Below are 20,965 nucleotides of genomic sequence, written 5' to 3'. Positions count from 1 at the left end.
TATAGTCATAACATGGTATAAGCATGTGCCAAGTCAACCCAATAAAGCATCAAAGGAGAATACCACAATATTATGCTTTTGTGATGGAAACAACACATGGTTCTTTTAATGACACATTATGCACTCTCATCTATTTGAGACAAGTCATGCTACAACAATAAATACTAAGCATATGACAAGAATAACATCCAACATCATATGCCAAAGTCTATGCCACAATATAGACAAGCTCCCTTTTGCATCACTATAGTCATGAAATATTTTACTCATACCCAACACCAATCAATTTATTTGAAATAGCTCTCAGAGATGAAATACAATATGGACCAGAGAGATAATCATACATAAATAAAGAATACTAACGACATCTGAAAAAAATTCAAGTGAAAGAACAAGAGCTAAACGCAATACTAGAAAGCTAGAACACTCAAAGAACAATAAGTGCGAAAACTAGAGCGCTCTATGCAATTAAAACGGAGCGGGTTTTTCTTCAAAACAAATGTGTCGGGATCCAACATATGCTACAACAAACAAAACTAAACTAAACTAAAAACAAAAATAGAGACGCTCCAAGAACAACACATAGCATATGAAGCAATAAAAATATAGCGCATAAAAAGATGACATAGCAATTAAAATATAGCTCCAAAAATTGTATCTATCGTGGTTAAAACTACGAATATCCCACCAATTGAGATCCTTGATGACCCTGATGGTCTTCCGATGACCCTGATGCGCCTACCCCGGAGGAGAAGACGGCGGAGCAGAGGACGTTAGTCGAGTCCTTCGAGACGCTTAAGGACGATGCCACCAACGCGAGGCTGCGGCAGTGCCTGCTAGAGGACGCGGCGGCGCACCGAGCCCTAGCGGCCGCACGACAAGCGGTAGAGAAGCAGACGAGGGAGAAACGCAACGACGGGGCCAGCCCGTTAGGCAGCAAGTAGTCTAGGCTTCTACAACTACTTTGTATAGTTTAAATGTAGTACTTTCTATGCTTTCTAAATATATTGTAAATCTAAAAATAGGTCGCCCTGCTGAAAGCACATCCAAACGCAAACAAACACGCGGACAAAATATGTCCGCGAGGCTACGCAAATGAACGCTCGTGACCACTTTTAGTCGTCCCATATGCGACCACTTTTAGTCGTCCCATATGCGTCTTTCGGTTGGAGATGCCCTTACGTCACATGATCATCAATCATCACTGAAAATTCGTCGTATGTGCACTGTGCAGCAAAAGTAGCAAGTTTTGGATAGGGAGGAACGCAGGCCATTCCCTTACTCGGAATTGCTTCACGTACGACAAGGCAAGTCCGATTTTCTTACGACAAGGAATCCAACTGCCTTACTTGCTGGTCATGGCTACAACTGCCAGTACCGAACAGTGCGGCTATCAGAATTATCATTCTGATATATGTTGGCGGTTGAATTGTGAACATAACCACGCATCAAAAACAAACATCACCCACTGGACTTTTCCATCTTGGTTACATCATCCAGTAGAGACTTCTCCATCTGTCGCTAAAAATGTCAGTCATCACCAAGATTCAATAGTCATAAGTCAATTAATCACCCAACAGCACAGGCCAAACAACTGTTACATCATACTGAACTACCGTAATAACACTACTAAAATCAATGATGGGAAGAAAGCTTCATCAAGGTCCCTGCGTGAGTCTCTGTAGCTGGCTTGGGTCACCCAGCGTCTCCATTAGGAGAGGGGGCGCATACTGAGCCTCCCCATCGTGCTCCTCTGCATCCTGGCAGAACGACATGATTATCGTCTCGACCGACACCTCCACCACCCCGAAGAAAAGCTGAGCCACCACGTAACCAAGCGCCCAGCACAACTGCAAACGCCGCCGATTAGTTAACTTCGGATACGTATGTATTCATCAAAGATGAATGCTGTGTTCGACCGTGTTTCGAAATGATACAACTTGCTTACCAGCACAGGGAAGAGTGGAGATGATATCTTGTTGTGAGCAGACCTGTACTTGTGGTTGTCCAGCATCAGGAACGCGAAGAGCGCGCTGAACAGGCTCACACACAGCTTTCCCAGGAAGAGGATCACGTCCCCTATGACGTTCACTTGTCCGATGCGCAGTATGTTGTTCATTATCAACCCGGTCGCGAGCTCAGAAGCTTTGCAGAATCCCTTCCCTGTAGTGGCAATCTGCACTAGCCATTCACAATGGTGAGACACCCATTTGTATCTCACAGCTACACAAGCCAGACTAACAAGGGAAACTAAAGCAGCACATATACCGTCACGAAGATAACATACACAGTTAAGAAGGAAACATGTAGGATAACCACTGATACTTACCACAATATAAGCATTCCGGTTCACTGATTTGATGGTCCAGTCTATGCAGCCCAAGCAGCAGTTAGACGAAGATGACACTGTCTTCTGGAAGCTGCTTTCACCAGCTGAATCAACCGTTTTCAGCCTACGGCGTAGTGATTTAAGTATCGACTGCACCCACTCTACGATGGACACGATCAGTGAACCTAGAGCCACAGATCCAAGACTGTAGCGCAGCAAGCGCTTCAGGGAAGACACCACAGTATGAAACGTTATGTCATGCTGCATAACAACATTGTGCTGCACAATCAGTCAAAGGAAGTAGTACCTTCTAGTGTTATCTAGAAAAATACTTAACTAGTTCTAGGTGATGAACATCTCTGGGAAGTTCACGTCTATTATTATTTGCCAGAGAAAGATTTGTGTGGTACTTACCGACATTTCACCACGTGCCCAGTAGTACGAAGCAACTGATCCAGCAATTACAGTTGAAGAGCATGCGATGAAGAATTGTGTTGCCCAGTAACAGCCAAACAGGTGGAAAAAAATGGCAATGCCAATATGAGGGGTGTAATGGACACTGTACCCACAACAATTGTCGCAATTCACCTTTCCCAGCTTTAGATCAAACGTACAGCAGTTTGCTTTGCAATCATTTTGTAAAACTTGACCAGAGCTGAAAAGATATAGTGTGGCTGCAAACCAGAACATATAGATGATAGCAAGGGCGAAATATGGTACGACCGGAAAAATAATGAGTTCCTTGACTTCACCAATGACCTTTGCAGCCACCTACATCCAATTCATACTGATGAGTGCTCAGAAAATACAAAGCTTATTGAGGGAAACAGTGTGCATGTGAAGCCAGTGGATTCAGCACCATACGCACCTTAAGGACGGATGTCGCTTTCAGTATACGCCGAACTATAGCTATTGAAGTCAATAAGGCAATGATCATTACTACTGTCATCAATACAGCAGCAAAACGAAGGTGGGTTATTTCCTGACAAAAAGATGAACGGTGAGATAACAAGAAGCTACTCCCTCCGATCCATAATAGCTATCATGGTTTTAGTTCATTTCTAGTCAAATTTGAACTAAAACCACGACACTTATTATGGATCAGAAGGTAATATCAATAGGAGGCACAAACATACCCGTCCACCTATGCTGACATATGGATCACTGGGACCGATTACAACAGTTAAGGGATCATTGCCAATCCAGCCAGCTGAGCACGTAAAATATTCAGAATATATGAGAATATGTATAAGACAATTTGAGCTGATAAAGATCACATGATGCCATTTTACCAACTATTACCTCTGTTCCGAAATATAAGCCTTTTAGAATAGCTTTCTAAAAAGTCTTACATTTCGGAACGGGGGTAGTATAATACTAGTATCAGTACTTATTACTACCTCCATTCCATAAGAGAAGGCATATAAATTTGGTCAAAAGTCAACTATGTACAGTTTGACCTAACATTTAGGAAAAGATATCAGCAATTACGAAACTATAGACGTATATTATGAAACTCTATTTCATGATGTATCTAATACGGTTGATTTGATATTATAGAAATTGATATTTTTTGTATAAGTTTGGTCAAACTTTATCTAGTTTGATTTTGACCAAATTTATACGCCTTCTTTTATGGAGCAGATGGAGTAGTTATTACTTACGAGTCGGTTGGAGCATCCTACCTTTTATATAGAAGAACAGTGTGACGGATATTACAAGGGCATTGAAGAGGATCACTGTTATCCATGGCATCCCAGCAACAAAATAACGGATCATCGCTAACCATATCAATGCTAGAAAAAGTGGGAGTAACCCCCCACAAACGATTAACACAGGCCAGGATTTCCTAATATCTGCAACATATCTCTGCACAAAATAAAAAGGTATCAGTTCCAAGAATCTACACATAGACATGCAGCCATGTGCAAGACTCCCAGTTTTTTATCTATTTATTTGCAGGACCATAATTCTCCAATTGAATCTAATAAATTTAGCCAAATAATATTAATCACATGTGCCTGTGCTCCTCTTACCCGAATGGGGTTATATGCCTTAGTTAAACTAAGGGTAAAGTGCCAGAGGTATGACCTCAGGAAGAAAGAAAGATCGGGCGGGGAAAACGGGGTACGAACCCGCGACTTCTGGCATGACAGACCAGCACTCTAACCTAATTTATTTAGAAACACATGTGGCTGATAGTTTATTTCAGAAAGACATGTGTCTGCTAGTATTTCCTTGTTGTATGAACATTTAATATTATGCAGCTTGTAGAAAACAATGTTCACTCAGGAACAAAACTATGTTTTTCCTATACATGGACAGACCTGTCGGATAGGCAGAATAAATTTCTAGTGAGACATATAAATGGACTGACAATGCAAGTAGTACAAAGACAAACATTTAATTCCCGCAAAAAAAAGACAAACCTTTAAGACAGAAGATTTATAGTTGATGGTATTATGAATAGTTTTGTCTATTAACATGTTTTCATCAATGCTGGCACCACCCATCCGCTGCCAATGCTTGAGAGAGACATTGGATGGCCGTGCAATAAACTGGCAGCTCCAGTAGACTGCGGTGACAGAAAGAGATCAAATTAGCGCATGCACTTCGCGTTCCTCAGATACTGGCAGCATCTTGCTGAATATTCGCGGACTTGATATTCAACTATTCATGTCAGACTTACCATTTATACTTGGAAATATGATGGGGTAACATGGACCCTGCAACTGAAGAGAAGTGTTCCTCATATCTGGAGTGAGGTACTCAAAGTAATCATAGTCCCTGTCGATCCAATCATCGACAGAGAGTCGTATGTCACCTTCCGGGTAATCACAGACAAAGTTCAGCCCATCTTCAGCAGGGTAGGGGCATTCCATCAGGCAGACAGACTTAGCATCAGCTAGATCAATTTTGCTGTCTTTTAGCCCACTCTGGTACACCTGGTTGGGGTTCATCCAGTAACGGACATCCAGCTCACTCAAATCTGGATCAGCATGTTTGCTGCCACATATGTTCCCTTTGTAGTCTAGTCCATAAGTTAGCCTGCATGATCAGAGCAGAAAATATCAATAATATATGGATATCTTCGCCAACAAAGGCCACTAAAAATTCTAAAAATATTTTTTGACAGCGCAAAATGAGCAGCACACGAACTGTTTGCAACAAAATGAATCTTTCGTGCTGCGCAACTCTCACCCTGTACAATCATCACTTTCTTTGTGGGAACAGACAACTACAACAATAAATCTCTGCAGCTCCTTAAAAGAGCTGTGCCAAAAATGGGAACAGCAATACATGAATGATGGCAACGTGAGCAACAGACCATTTTAAGGACCACACCGATTTGCTATCTCAGTGTGTGTGCTGAATTGGAGGGTGGAAGCAAGGATTCTCCTTGTTTGGTCAAAACCACATTTCTAAGATTAGTGAAACTAAGAGCGCATTGCATAGAGTGGACGAAAGCTCCACAATAGGCAACAAACACTTCTTGCGTTTTCTACTCAGTTGGAACTAGCAAACATGAAAAGGGAGCTAAAAATAGAATTATAAAGGACCATATTCCTTACTGCAAGGGTACCGAAATTAGGGGGGAAGTACATGGTTTACTTGGAACAAATTGAGCATAGATTCAGCGCTACGGAAGCTCCATAGTGGAGCAGACAGTATCTGTAACTGAGAGTAGAAGAAAGGAGCAAAACTGAACGAGCAGGAACCATTTATCATGTTTTAGCCCCCCTAAAGCTTAACTTGCCCTCGAAAGATCTACATGAAACAAGAGCGAAATAGACATATGCGGCACGCATTCACCAAGAGGAGTCACCCCTAATGGCAAAAATTAATGGAAATTAAGCGGCACCGACAGCGGCAGCAAGAGAATGCAAGAAAAAGGTGGGGAAGGAGAGCGACCTGAGCGGGTTGCCCTGGTTGAACCCGAAGCTAGAGTTGACAATCATGGCGACCCAGAAGGCGGCGAAGAGGGCGAGGAATGGCAGGTCGCGGCACTTCCGGTCGTGTCGAATGACGCCGGTTGCGGCGTCATCTCCTCCTCCTCCTCCGGCTCCGGCGGCGCCGGCGGAGAAGTGGCGGCCAATGATGGCGCCGAGGGGCCCTGGCATTGCGCCTTCCCCGAGCTCAGCTCAGCTGCTCTGGATTGGAGCAGTGCTGCCTCCTTCCTCCTCGGGTTAATGGGGAAAGTGATGCTTGCTCGTGCTGCTGCCGCCGGCTTCCTCTTCACTGGGACTGAGAAAGTGATATCGGAGCTAAAAGCGTATAGCACAGTTTACGCAACCTGGCCCAGGAAGACGGTGACAATATTGTTTACGTGAATGAGGTAGGGAAAGCGGTGGGCCGCGTATTGCGTCACGTGAAGTGACGGCTCCTCGACGACTCCGGCGCAGACAGTCAGACCAGATCGCCCTGCCGCCGGTGAGCGATGGTGAAGGCGGTGGTCGCCGACGAGGCGCGCATCAAGGCCTTCGAGGAAGGCGTCGCCTCCTCCGGCGCCCCTCGAGCCCAGGTCACCCCGCCTTCCTCCCTCCTTGCGCTCGTCCGACTGCATCTCAGGCCGCCGCCGTCGTGGAAGCGGATGTTTGATTTGATCGGCAATTCCTGCGTGCAGGTGGGGCTGGTGGTCGGCAAGCTCAGCGCCTCCTCCGACCGCGCCCTCGTCTACTCCCTGCTCCCCACGCCGCCCACCGACGCCGGCGAGCCCGCATGCTCCCTCCGGGCCGCCGCCCCCTCGACTGGCAAGGCCAAGTCCAAGGGAGGCGGTAAGGGTGGCGCCGCGTCTTCTTCCGACGCGCCGCCGACGCTCCAGTTCGATGTCGATTGGGTCGCCGAGCACGCTCGACAGGTGCAGTCTCCTGTCATCACTTGTTACTCTGCACAAACCCCTGACATTACCCAATATCACAAGCTTTAGGATAGCAGTAGCATTCGTCAACATTGACAATTTAGAGTCTGTTTCGTTCCTAGATGCAAACTCAACTTACAGAGTCTGCAACAAAGTCCGGATTCTTCTATCATTAATTTTCTCTTGTAAGTTTCAGACCTCAGTGTTGCAAACCATTAATATGTGTCTGATGTGAGTCAATTGCATTCAAAATTCAGCCATGTTTTGATTCTTTTGCTCGAACCCATTCCAGGGTAGCATAACCTTTTTGTCATTTCGACTAAGAATAACTATGTATATGAAAATGCCGCTCAAATCTTCTCCTGGTCTGCAGGTGTCGAGGATGCTCCTTGGAGGAATGAGTGTCATAGGTATCTACGTATGGGCTTCCGAAGGCTCATTCAAAGCGACTTCTCCTTCTGTTTTATCACAGGTACCAATAATGTCCTAAATAATTGTACTAGTACTTTTGTTTGGCTGATCGACCACCTTTGAGTGTTGTAAACTTGCTCGACCAACAAAATAAGGTTGCGACAAGACATAATGTAACTCAAGTCTGAGTTATTGCCCATAGCGCTATAGAAAGGAGAACATTTTTACAAATTAGGTTTGGTTAGTGCTTCATATTAGATGTTCCATGCTATACTTTCTGTTGACAACAAATTTTTTTAGTATAAGATGATGCTAGCAAATAATTAACGCCTGTCAAACAAATAGGCATGCTCTTGCTGGCTTTATCTCTCTTGTCTTTGGAATAAAGCTCAGCAATTAACCAATTTGATGTGCTGATCTGGGCCAACTATACTGCCCTAACTGGCCCAACTATCCTCCCTTACCTGGCCCTTCGACTTCCTAGGTGGTCTGGTCTTTGCTGTAACTAAGGATGCAAACCGCCAATCCGCAAAACAAGTTTCTAAGTATACACCAAGTCAGCTTAGTATAATTTCTTTCTTGACATTAACATAAGGCTGACTTATTATATGTTTATATGTGTGCTTTCGCTGGTTTCGATTGCACTCCTAGCTGTAAGAATGTTGGCCTAATGAGTCAGCTTGAATGTAACAAGTAGGCTACCTTTACCTTGTAATTGTAACAGGCTTTTACAATGCCATAATGACCTTTAGAACAATGGGTACCAACTTCTTGTTTGATTCATTTTTTTGAATTTTGGGGTCGGTGTACCTTCTGCTGGCATGTGTTTAGATTGTTTGGCTAGTGTATTTCTGATCTTTTAGGCATATACAGTGACTACTTTATAATTCTGTTGTTCCTTGTACTGGGGTTCTAGGGCATCCCATTGTACATATTATCAAACTGATGTTATTTTCCAGGTAATTAGAGTGGTTTCTCAGGCAGTTCCTTGGTACGGCAGTGACTTTGATGAGAGGCTGCTCATTCATCTCTCTTACAGCCCGAGAAGGTGCTGTATTTTTTTGCTATCTTACTTTGATTTCCTCTCCCCCAATAAGTAGATGTGTTAGGCTGGCAGCATCTTCTTAGCACTTTGGATTGATCAAACTTTAGGAATCTGCCGAGCTTGGATTTCAACAATTCGTATCTGGTTTCTTTTATTGTGATTGTCCTAAATTTTTATGTCAATAATTGTTACTGCTCATGTAAAATTTTCATTGCTCATCTACATTCTGATTTCAGTTCCATTCTGGAAGGAACAAATACAGTTAATACACACGCAGGTCATAAGAAATTTTATCCATTACAGGTGGGCCTGTCGTATATGTGAGATGGCATCAGGAAGTTTAAGGCCATGTGACTTCAAATTTAGCAAACTGTTAACTTCACTTCAGACTTTCAGATGCACATACAATTTTGAGACAAGGTACTATTTTCGGAATGCTGCCTAATACTTATCTGGGAAATCCTTGTGTCATTTATGTCATAAAGCTAGAAGGGTGTCATTTTAGGTGAACTGAATTTTGTTAAATATTAAATTACCAAAACAAACAACTATACTTGTCAGTTTATTGTCGCATGTGCTGTAGCAAATCCGTGAATTTGGCAATGTTACTTTTCCTTGTAGTGGGCTTTCATCTGTCTCATTCTGGACTGATTATATACTTACAATGCTTATTGACATAGGTTGAATGTTGTTCAAGCCGAGTCTTTTAAGAAAGTTATGTCAAAGGCAATCAGTCATCTCACAAAGGAAGTGCAGAATGCCAAAGCTTTAGTTGACGGAGTTCTGGTAAATTACCACTCCTTGGTCTTTTTGGTTGGAGAAGTGCAGTAAATCCAATAATGTGCATCACCCTAAAAGACTGACAATGAATTCTTTAAGTTCTTGTTTGTGTATAACACCCAGTTAAGCTTATAGTAATGTTCTCTATGTTCTCATCTAGTTGTCAGATGATATGACCATCACTTCAGAGAGTTCACACAAAGTCGATTTTCTTGTACCTTTCAAGACAAATTTGCCTGCCGGAGGTGCCTCCCCTAATTCTGTTTTTTACTGTGTTATATAGTTCATTTCTCTTGTTATTATTTCAGAGCCTAATAGTTAGTGCTTACACTAAAGAATGCAGTTTAGAGGGAGTTGCTGGGTTGCTTGTCTTTGCTGGATCTGTCAGTGCATTGGCATACTTGGGCCCAAAAGAATCTATCACGGAAGCTATATCTGATCTGAAGGTATTTATGAGATAAAATTCCCACTGTTATCTGAGTTGCCACTTTCTTATAACATGTGTCTTTTTGAGTTTGGAACCACCAAATTGGCAAATTGTATGACTGGATATCAACTGAAAAATAACTTGTCATGGTGAAAATGAATAGGCATTTCGATTGAAATTTCCACACTAGGTTGGGATTTTTAATAATCTGATTCTTCATGAGTTTACTGAAGTTTAACAATAGGAACCCTTTATTAACTATATATATACTGCATAATTATTCGGTGTCTGCAATGTAGAACTGTAGATGTTTATTTTCACTTAGTGGTACTTTTCATTGTTAGCCTACCCCTACTTGCTTGGGAAAAAGGCTTTGATGTTGTTGGTGCTTTTCATTGTTACTAGATTTTTCTGCAAGTTACTTGCCACTGTTGTATTTACTGCTCCTTATTATAGTTGAATTGAATCTCCAAAGAGTTAACATGATAAATCGGTCCTGCATTGGTTTATTTCTAGTCATTTTAACTTTTTCTTTTATAAGATAGTCATTTTAAATTAGTTGTTAGAATTAAGCAATATATTTTAATGGTTAGTAAACTAAGAGTATTGCATGCTGCCTTTTTACCAATCCTCCTCCTTATTAAGGCGGACATCGTTGCGAGCCTAAGAAGCAGATTGGATATCATCCTCGATGATGATGAGGTAGATGATGACTCGACCACTAATCATGTGGAGAATTCACCATCTCAGAAGGCCACACAAGTTATATTTCACGAGTTGAGGTATTTGCTATCTTCTGGGCAATATTTCTGTTTTGAATAGAACGGAAAGCACACCTGCCATATTTTACAGTTTTACACCCAACATTTCTCCTCTGATTAATATTTCCAGAATCATAACTACAGACATAGTTTTTTCCTTTGATTATAAGTGGAAAAACGTGCAGGCTAAACTGATGCAGTTTGTTATTCGGATCATCTCTGCAATGCATGTTTCTTCTACGCAACTGATCACATCTTTTCCTTTTGCAAACAGAGAACCTTATAGTTTCTCATTCCCTCGAAGGATTCTGATTCCTTGGTTGGCTGGCTCCTATATATGCGACTACCTGCAACAATCAGAGACAACAAAGGTACTTTTGTTCTCCTAGCTATAGTTTGAATGCACCATGGACCTCAGTTATCAAGCCCAGAATAATAACTCTTGTAGAGTACGTGAATAGCATGCCTATATCCCCCTATATCTTTTTCGCTGGTTAGTCTGGTGGCATATGGCTTTGTCTGGCATACTGCTAAGAACATAGTAGGATATGTTGGGCTTGACTCACCTTGTGTGTGCTACCTGCAGGACGCACTAGAACGCTGCAAGGAAGTGATATCACTGGAAACAAACCTGGAGGACTCTTCAATCCTAGAACCAGAAGTCGCAGCAGCTTCCGCCATGCTAGAATCATTCTGGGATGTGGTACCCGGAGCTTCGTCACGTGCACGTGCTGAGCCCAGTCCGAAAGATGGGCCCTCTGAACAGCCAAATAGCTCAAGGAGAGCACAAGTCAGCAGTTTCAGCATCCTAGCTGCTTTGTTTGTGCTCCTGGTTGCTCTTTTGGTTGGGTATATGTTCGCGTTTTCCACCAACTCGAAAACCTGACTAATTACATTTCTGTCCAAAATCCAACTCCAGGAAGTGAAAAGTGTAGTTTGCTTTGGCCTACAGGATCCATCCTTTTCTGGGAACTGTTTGTAGGTGCTGCGCATACATGAACCATCCGTTTCTATGAGAGGGACAAATCTTATATGGAGTATTTTTTGGGTGATGTAAGCTGTGGGGTCGTTCTCATTGTTTGCGCATTGAGATGTGTGATGCCTAGGCTACCATAGTATTAGCAGGAGGCGATGTTCATGCTGGGAGGAAGAATTCCCTCTCCTAATTTGCACCCACCAAAAGAAGAGAAAAAGCATCTGGCCTGCGAACAGGCGGATGGCTCGTAATTAATCTTTCTCCTGTTTGGCTGGCAAACATTAGCATCGAATGTGTTCTCTGTGGGCACTAGTTGTAAATCATATGTTGAGTTGACGCTACCAGTGAGTGCTGGCCTAGGGAAGTAGGCATCTGACTGTTGATGAGAACCACCTGAAATGAAAGTCAACCAACATCATCCAATCTCTCTTACTCAAGTTGCTTGATTTTGACATGTCAAGGACATCTCTATCTGCAATCTCCTCCAAGATGAAAACGCCGCTAAAATAGAGCAAGCAAAGCAGTTGCTACGTACATGTACGCACGCTGACAGACGCTGACTTTGGCTGCCCTGCCTCTTGGTGTGCAAATGAGCCATCATCAGTTGTCTCTTCTCCTATATGCTCTCATAAACTGACATGGTACTCCAAGTAACACTGGCAGTCACTTAGGGTAGGTATAGCCTAGAGCACAGTCAACTCACGTCTCAGCGCCTCTGCACTTGGATCTCTTCTTGTTTTATTCGCCACTAGTTCAACATTCCATAAATATATTAGGAGTACAAGAAAGATTTACATTATCTAGTTTGTCAACATGTAACATACAACAGTTGCAAGCGAGCATATACTGCCTCCGTCTAAAATGAGTATCTCAAACTTTTCTAAATATTGATGTATCTACAGTATAATAAAATGGTTTTGCTAGTTTTCAGCTAGATTCGTGCTCCACCAATTTCTAAATATTGATGTATCTATAATACTCCCTTCGTGATGGTACCAAGCACGACAAGCAGCACAGACGTCACTCGTGCTCACGCCTCCCTCCTATAAACCCTGCGCCCCATTTGGTGCCTAAGCTAACAACCTCAGTTCCCCACGACCAGCATGACATCGGCGCCGGCCATGGCCACCCCCGCCGCCCTCTCCGACCCCGAGGCGCTCTCCGACTTCCACCCCGGCGCAAAGCGACCGGCCTCGCTGCTCGGCCGGGCGCGCGGCAACCTGACGTTCCGGTCGGTGTGGTCGGAGCTCAACGGCGCCATGGGCGACCTGGGCACCTACATCCCCATCGTGCTCTCGCTGTCGCTCTCCCGCCACCTCGACCTCGGCACCACGCTCATCTTCACCGGCATCTACAACGCCGTCACGGGCCTCGTCTACGGCGTGCCCATGCCGGTCCAGCCCATGAAGTCCATCGCCGCCGCCGCGCTCTCCGACCCGTCGTTCGACATCCCCGAGATCATGGCCGCCGGCATCCTCACCGCCGCCTTCGTCCTCCTCCTCGGCGTCACCCGCCTCATGAAGCTCGTCTACTGGTTCGTGCCGCTCCCCGTCGTCCGCGGCATCCAGCTCGCGCAGGGCCTCAACTTCGCCATGGCTGCCGTCAAGTACATTCGCTACGAGCAAGACCTCAGCAAGGGCAAGTCCGCGGGGAGGCGCCCCTGGGCCGGACTAGATGGCCTCGTGCTCGCCCTCGCCGCCGTTTGCTTCATCGTCCTCGTCAACGGCGCCGGCGAAGACCAAGTCCAAGTGGCACCGGGCACCATTGCCGCCGCCCAAGAAGAAGAAGGAGGACAAGGAAACAACAGCCGCAGGAGCTGGAGGCGTCGCTGGGCGTCGGCGATCCCGTCGGCGGTGATCGTGTTCGTGCTGGGCGTGGTGTTCGCCATCATCCGGCATCCAGCGGCGGTGAAAGAGCTGCGCCTTGGGCCATCGAGGATGCGGGTGGTGCACATTCCGAGGGAGGCGTGGAAGCAGGGGTTCATCAAGGGCGCGGTGCCGCAGATCCCTCTGTCAGTGCTCAACTCGGTGGTGGCCGTATGCAAGCTGACGCGCGACCTGTTCCCGGAGAAGGAGGCGTCGGCGACGTCTGTGTCGGTGACCATGGGCGCCATGAACCTGGTGGGCTGCTGGTTCGGCGCCATGCCGTGCTGCCACGGCGCGGGCGGGCTGGCGGGGCAGTACAAGTTCGGCGGCCGGAGCGGCGCGTGCGTGGCTGCACTTGGCGGGCTCAAGCTGGCGCTGGGGCTGCTCCTCGGCGGCTCGGTGCTGCGCGTGCTCACCAACTTCCCGGTCGGGCTGCTCGGCGTGCTGCTGCTGTTCGCCGGCGTGGAGCTGGCCATCGCTGCCAGGGACATGTCGACCAAGGCGGAGGCGTTCGTCATGCTCGTCTGCACCGCCGTCTCGCTCGTCGGCTCCAGCGCCGCGCTGGGCTTCCTCTGCGGCATGGTGGCGCACGGCCTGCTGCTGCTCAGGACATGGACAGTTTCTTCCATGTAAAAAATGAGAACTCTGCATACATGTACAGTAACCAATTCAGGCGTAATGAAAGCTTTCCAATTTCTAAAAATACACACCAGCAATTGGATCAGATAAACCAGATTAATCAAGTGTTCAGATATATATCATTACAGTTCATCTCTAATGCTCTTCAGAAACAATCTAAGCTCTCTCGCTTTCCTCTCGTGATCATCATCTTCAGGAGACTTAACACTACTGTCAGCTTCGCTAATGTCTATGACATTCTTGTCAAGCTTAACGTTCCTTCTCCTGTTGACAATGGCCGGGGAAGGAGAACACAAATCAATGGCGCCAGCTTCTGATTCCGCCAACGAATTAATCTGTGCATTACTTCGGCTACTGGAAACCTGGGCCCCATGAAGCGGCGATGCTTCCACCGGCACACAGCCGTTGCCGGTTCCAGCTTTATGTCTGTCGTCTAAAGCGCCCAACATGCTGCTTTTCTCAGGGAAATTGCTTAAATCTGTCAGAGCTCTTCGCTCAGCTTCTTTATAGGGTGGCAAGTCCTGCAAGCTGCAAGGTCTATCAGCAACCAGAGGCAGGGGCGAGGACAGATCTATCAGGTCGTCGTCCAGGGTGAACTTCAGAGCATCACTGGACTGGGTGCTAATCTGTGACTCCAAATTCTGAACATCACTTGACTGGGTGCTACTCTGCGACTCAAGATAGCCATCACTTGACTGAGTGCTACTCTGTGACTCAGTCATATCAGTCAGCAGACTCTGGCACTGCAGATCAATCCCATTCATGGTAGCTGTGGTTGATCCGATGAACTTTTGGGACTTGCATGCCCGGAGGGGCGGCGATGGAGAAGACAGATCAACGATATCCATGCCAGGTACCACGGCATGTTCGTCTGCTGTCTGAGGGCAACTGCTTGCAGGCGGAAACATGGCACACTCCGACTCGATACCAAGCAACAATTCTTGGAGCCGAGCATCAACGTCTTTTACTTCAGCTTGTTGTGCTGATTTCTTGGGCCTAGCTTTCCTCTTCTGTTTCTTCTCTTCATCCTTCTTTTCCAAAAACTCAGTTATCTTTTCTGGGCATGCGCTGTAATTGCACGGGTAGGGCCCTTCAAAAGGTTAGTAAACTAAATCCTCCTAATAATATGATCGCACATTAAGATACGTGTATTACAGTTGAAATTTGAGCACTCATAATAGCGACAACATAGAACTAATTTATACTTCTGAACTTCTCTTACAGGATAAGAATATAAACAAATGCTTAGCTGTTGCAGTATAGGAGAGGAGGGATGAAATTACTACTACCTTCTGATGAGATCCCCTGGAACCACTGAAGCTTGGAGCCCATACATGTTTCTCCATGAAACCTCATAATACTCACTTCCATGAACTTTTCGCTGCTTCGTAATTGCCAATACAGGGCATGGTACTGGAATCTGCAAATTAGATGCTTCGACTTGATAAGTAGAACTAGATTGTTTACATCAGAAATGCCCTGAGCATGCAAAACTAGTACCTCATTCAACATTGGTTTCACCCCAAGAGCTGAAGACGTCGAGCGAAGATTTGAAAACCTTCGAAGTTCTCTCTCAGCTATCTTAGGAAGGATGTATTCATCTGTAGACATACTCGGACATAAGTAATAGTGATAGTACATTCCTATGACATATAGCTGCTAAATCCAGGCAGAACAGGGTGGGATTTCAAATACCAGTCTTCTCTGGGGTCCATTCAAAATATTTCTCACATATCTGTTGGAACTCTGACCGTCGAAATGGGTGTTGGCAGCATACCCTATGGACATAAAAATATTAATAATCAAGAGAAAATTGTACGATGTATGTTGTACACAAAAGAAGAGAAGAATATAACTAATTGAAGAAGCAAGGTTTCCACATTTTTTATGAACCTGAAAATAATAAACCAAAAAAAGCAGTACTTTATCCAATAATTAATTACCTCTGAACATTTTCGGAATCAGCTGAATGACATTTTGGCTCCAGAAATGCGTTTATTACCTCACGGAATTGACCACCAGAATCTTGGCTCATCCCAACCTCTGTAAGTAAGAAATACAGTGCATTATGTGTGTGGTAACAATGTAAGATGTAACTACATAGCTAAGGAAATACATATTACAAACTTTTTTACCAGAGGTATTCGTTTTTTTGCATAGGTCACCATCACCAGCCTTGTTTTGGTTAATGCCAACTTTTTTCCCTTTACATTTTCTTGTAGCTTTTACTCCATCAGATAAAATCTGATCAAGGATGGAATCATCTCCCGCAGACTTTACAAGACGACATGCTGCTTCCTGAAGCACTTAAGAGAACGATTACAGGCTATAGAGTATAAGATAGTTAAGTATAAGAACTCTTCCAATACAATCACGTTGTACTTCGTTATAGAGTATTACAGAGTCAGATGTCCAAAAATAAACACTATGCATTCCGTACTTACCGGGCCAAAACCACGAACTCCATTAGAATAATCACAACCAAGAAGCAGTGCAAGTGATATCTGGAAAGTTCAAAAGAACGTATCAAATTTGTGCATTCTAGGACTAGAAACTAGGAAGCAATTTAAAACTCCTGATGAAGCAGAAACAAGTAAAATACTACAAAGGTGAGTTTTTCATTAGTTATTGGGGGCAGATAGCATCATTCTATTGCTGTTGAACATTTACCGGACTGAGCAAACAATGGTACTAGCCAGCTTTATTTTTGTGCAACCCCCCATGGCCTTTAGCTAACTATAAACCATTTCATGCTAGCTTACCGACAATTTTTTTAATATCAAAGGAAATTTTATTTGGTACCTCTAAAATAACTCTATGTGGAAATTATCTACTTTTAGTGTGCCAGATGAACAGAACAGAACCATTGCGAATATAATTGCTGCATCTCTTTGGGGTATTTATCAGAATTTTGTTCTTTTTGTTCATATTGTATTTGTTGGAAGAGTCAAATTATCATTTACAAGATATCCCATAGGGTCAACTAAAGCAGGATAGGTCATGAAACATACCAGCGATTTTCTGCCAAAACCAAGTTTTTTCTCTATGTCCTCCATTTCATAGCAAACGACATAACCACCATCCCCTAATTTGAGAGAGAATATGAGCAAATCACAAGAGTTTAGGCTATACAAATAGGACAGCTTTGAAATGAAAAGTAAACAAGCAGACAACGCACTGTAAGGGTTCTTTATAATTATAGTAACATTCAATAAACCAGCAGTTCTTAGTGGTCAGCTGTACCTATGAAAACATCTCTGTAAACCGTCCTTGCGCCAAAAAGAAAAGCATCTGAATCTGATGTAAAACAGCCTTCCTGAAATAACATAAAGAATAAATAAGTGGCCATGCATGATATCAGGTGATCAGGAGAAGTATTGTACTTACACACACTGAGGTTAAATTTAGCAATGCACACTGTGCTTCTGCTTCCTCCACGCTGTTAAAGAAAACCAATGAATACAGTTACGGGAAGATTTTCAACAATTTCAGGTCTATTATCAATTAATGGATTGACTGGAGCAGAGAGGAATCTACCCATCCAAGCAAGGGATGCCCAGGGCCAACCCTAGATGCTTCGCCTCTTTAATCATGCGCGAGAATTCCGAACTCTTATTCCGACGCAGCGAGGTCAATGGTTGCGAACTCGTCTCATCACAATTAGCCTAAAGTAAATCAAGCAACTGGGTTCACACAAATGAAATTGGCAGCATCATATCCCAGGAAGTGTGGAGTTTGGTTAAATCACAACTGACCTCAGAACTGGATCCCAGCCTACGTCTATAAGTAGCCAACTTGATTGAAGGTATTGCCCCATCTGCAGATAAACAAGAACATCCAAGAACTGAATTTTATGACAAACCCTGAACTGGCATCCCATTTCATCCATCCTACTCACTAAATTTGCAGTCCTAGGTGGGGATCCATTAATAAGGTAAGTCGAGGGATATTTCGGGATTGACCTGTGACGAAGATGAGGCTGCAATTGAGGGCGAGGAGGGCGCGGATGCGGTGGAAAAGGTTCTTGAGGTAGACCTTGTCCTTGACGAAAGCCGGCGAGCGATTGGCGGTACAGAACTGCACGAGCCAGCAGGAGAGATCTACGCACACCTTCTTGTTCCTGAGCCGCCAACCACGGAGAACACGGAATCAGCGGGGGCAGGTGAGGGAGGGAGGAACACGCACGCGAGAAAGCGAGCGAGGGTTGTGGGACTCACTGGATGTGATTGAGCGGCAGCTTCTGCTTGCAGGAGTCGAGAATGTCCCACAGGTTCTTGACCCCCATGGCCTCTACCGCCACCCCGCACTGCCGGAGCCGGAGGAGACGCCGGCGGCGACGACGACGGAAAGGGGGGTCGCCGGTGGTGGTGGGGATTTGCAATTGGGTTTCAAAATTGGAAAAAAACGGCTGTTTTCTGGGTAATCCTAATTTTTCGGGAATGCGGCGATCCGCGTGGCACGCCTCTTGCACAAGTTTACATAATTCAAGAATACGCTTTCAAACTTCGTCCACACATACATAGAGGGCGCATTCAGTTCATTGATGGATTGTGTATACATCAACCACAAACCCTCGGCCTGGCCTGAGAATGCTCCATTTCATCGTTCCTAGTTAGAGCATCTCCAGTCTTCCCGACGAGACCTCCGGTAACCTTTTTTTTTTATATTCGGACAACGATATTCGGTCTAGCTGCGCCCCTGACTCCTCGTTTTTTCCCGGATTTAGCCTCTAATCCATCCGGAGAGCCCAGGCCATCCCCGGCTTCCCGAGACCCGGTCCGGGACTCCGGACGAAACAAAAACGCCTGAAACGTCGAGCGGGCCCGCATTGTCGACGACAGAACAGGTTGTTCCCTCCATTTATTTCATTTTCACTCCAAAAATGCACCGCATAGAACCATTTTCCCGCTGAATTTCGGAGGAGCTACCGCCATTCTCCCCCACATTTGCAGCTCCTCCTCTTCCATTCCACCACCATGCCGCCGAAGAAGCTCGCCACCGATGGCAACTGAGTGCGATAAAAGAAACTTTCACGAACCTGTTTGCTTCACATGATGTATATATTCTTATTACATGATCAAATGCTTAGGCAATTCATAATAAGAAGCATGCAACTAACGCTACTTAATAGTTATGCAAGTAATGAATAGATGTGAACACAATAATAAGCAACATGAAATATAAGTATCTGCAGGATTGCAATGTTCCTAATATGATATGATAAAGTGGTATCTCGCTTGCCCTATTTGTGGAGCAAAACATAAATGCCGGGGCACCTCTGAAGTTCAAGAGAAGACTAGAAGTAAAAATATCGAAAGATTCAAGCATCACAGTTATACCACATTTAATCTTATTTCGAGACAAGCATATTACACTAACAATAACAACTATGCTTCCAAGAAGGTGCTCGAAGAAAGGATGGTGACTCAACAAATAAGTAAAATATTGTCCCTACGCAGAGGGAAGCAAGATTACTCATGTGCTAGAGCTTTTCATTTTAAATGCAATAAGAGTGTTGAAAATATATATTTTGAGAGTTATGCATGTCTATGTCAACGACTGGCATTAAATGATTTATCATCCCTTCATATAGTGACCTCAAGAGCGGCTCCCATGTAGTTATCCAATGCACACCATTATTTAGAATATCTCCAGTATATAATGTGCGGAGGAGTGTTTGTTTATTTATTTATTTTATATTTTATTTGGGATGGCCACCCGGTTGCCTTGCTCTTTTTGCAATATTACGGACCAACACATTATGCATGCTGGTCGCGGTATGAAGTCATAAAAGGACAATAAAAACACTCAATACTTCCTCGTGAGCTAAAACAAAACACAAAACATGTGGTAATTTTAAAGGTTTAAAGGTAGCACACAAGCAATTTACTTTGGAGTGGTAGTGAAAATACCACATATAGGTATGTATGGTGGACACAATTGGCACTTTGGTTTTTAGTGGTTGGATGCACGAGTAGAGCTCATACTCAGTACAAGTGAAGGCTAGCAATAGAATAGGAAGCGACAATCAAAGGACAAATGAAGAGAAACAAATGAAACAACCTAAAGAAGCAAATGAAGAGAAACAAAAGATTTTTTGAGTAGCAAACCATAAAAGATTTTTTAGATTTTGAGTAGCAAACCATAAAGGACAAATGAAACAACCTAAAGAAGCAAATGAAGAGAAACAAAAGATTTTTTTTTGGTGTTTTTGTGTTTTGGAAAGTAGAAACAAAAATAAGAACAACAGAAAGAAAGAAAACTAACATAAATACGCAAATGCAACTAGTGGCAGAAATCTGCCAACCCAAAACAGCAAGCAAATATCGATTTTTTTGAAAATGTTATGAAGCTCATCTCTAAAAGTTCTCAACTAACGGAAGTTGTATAACAACCTAGGCCATATGATTAAAAATTGGCAGCTCAAAATTCCGTTCTGGCTATTTATACGATTTTTTATGGTGACATCACAAAATCTGTTTTTAAACAGCAACTTCCCCAATTCTTACCTCCTTCCTATTAGAGGCTATCCTTGGTATAAAAACGAAATAAATAGGCTAAGGAGAGGTTATTACTGTAGTAACAACTTCCAAGATTCAACAAAATAGAAATTACAGAAATAAACTAACAAGAACAAAACAAAGCGAAATATGGATACACAAAGTTCCGACGGAATATGATATGTAGATTAGCGAGATGTCGGTATACCTCCCCCAAGTTTAGGCTTTTGGCCTAAGTGGAGATCAATCTCAGGGGGGCCAAGTGACGTGGGCATTACCCTTCGTGTAACCGACATTGTCCTACCCTATACGATCTAGCTGGAGGCCCATGAAGGTACTCGATGGCCAGGCGGGCCACTTGGACGGCGCAACAG

General features: G+C 44.1%; 4 protein-coding genes across 4 annotated transcripts; 2 read left to right on the top strand and 2 right to left on the bottom strand.

The window, feature by feature from the left end:
* Nucleotides 1-1,448: 1,448 nt before the first annotated feature.
* On the bottom strand, nt 1,449-6,561 carry LOC127313622 (choline transporter protein 1). The gene is made up of 10 exons (XM_051344106.2): nt 6,242-6,561; nt 5,019-5,377; nt 4,759-4,904; nt 4,015-4,198; nt 3,466-3,539; nt 3,198-3,311; nt 2,744-3,100; nt 2,330-2,590; nt 1,949-2,176; nt 1,449-1,850 (listed from the first exon to the last, which is right to left on the bottom strand). The coding sequence occupies exons 1-10, from the start codon at nt 6,448-6,450 to the stop codon at nt 1,659-1,661; spliced, it is 2,124 nt and encodes a 707-aa protein (XP_051200066.1). The 5' UTR covers nt 6,451-6,561; the 3' UTR covers nt 1,449-1,658.
* A 132-nt stretch (nt 6,562-6,693) lies between these two features.
* On the top strand, nt 6,694-11,663 carry LOC127313623 (uncharacterized). Its single transcript, XM_051344107.2, has 11 exons — nt 6,694-6,851; nt 6,954-7,187; nt 7,561-7,659; nt 8,558-8,646; nt 8,947-9,063; nt 9,324-9,429; nt 9,584-9,668; nt 9,760-9,869; nt 10,496-10,632; nt 10,886-10,982; nt 11,198-11,663. Exons 1-11 carry the CDS (start codon nt 6,768-6,770, stop codon nt 11,495-11,497), a joined length of 1,458 nt encoding a protein of 485 aa, XP_051200067.1. The 5' UTR covers nt 6,694-6,767; the 3' UTR covers nt 11,498-11,663.
* A 988-nt stretch (nt 11,664-12,651) lies between these two features.
* LOC127313624 (molybdate transporter 1) lies at nt 12,652-14,157 on the top strand. Its single transcript, XM_051344108.2, has one exon. The coding sequence runs from the start codon at nt 12,691-12,693 to the stop codon at nt 14,083-14,085; it is 1,395 nt and encodes a 464-aa protein (XP_051200068.1). The 5' UTR covers nt 12,652-12,690; the 3' UTR covers nt 14,086-14,157.
* Nucleotides 14,158-14,168: 11 nt separating this feature from the next.
* LOC127313621 (single-strand DNA endonuclease 1) lies at nt 14,169-18,499 on the bottom strand. Its single transcript, XM_051344105.1, has 14 exons — nt 18,309-18,499; nt 18,054-18,211; nt 17,847-17,908; nt 17,629-17,756; nt 17,479-17,530; nt 17,335-17,407; nt 17,103-17,176; nt 16,536-16,595; nt 16,227-16,389; nt 16,035-16,134; nt 15,787-15,869; nt 15,592-15,692; nt 15,381-15,511; nt 14,169-15,159 (listed from the first exon to the last, which is right to left on the bottom strand). The coding sequence occupies exons 1-14, from the start codon at nt 18,374-18,376 to the stop codon at nt 14,214-14,216; spliced, it is 2,199 nt and encodes a 732-aa protein (XP_051200065.1). The 5' UTR covers nt 18,377-18,499; the 3' UTR covers nt 14,169-14,213.
* Nucleotides 18,500-20,965: the final 2,466 nt, after the last annotated feature.

Source organism: Lolium perenne, chromosome 7 (genome assembly GCF_019359855.2).
Source record: "Lolium perenne isolate Kyuss_39 chromosome 7, Kyuss_2.0, whole genome shotgun sequence".
NCBI classification, from domain to species: Eukaryota; Viridiplantae; Streptophyta; class Magnoliopsida; order Poales; family Poaceae; genus Lolium; species Lolium perenne.
The sequence above is the reverse complement of the archived record's forward strand: the minus strand, read 5'-3'. Positions and strand labels throughout refer to the sequence as shown.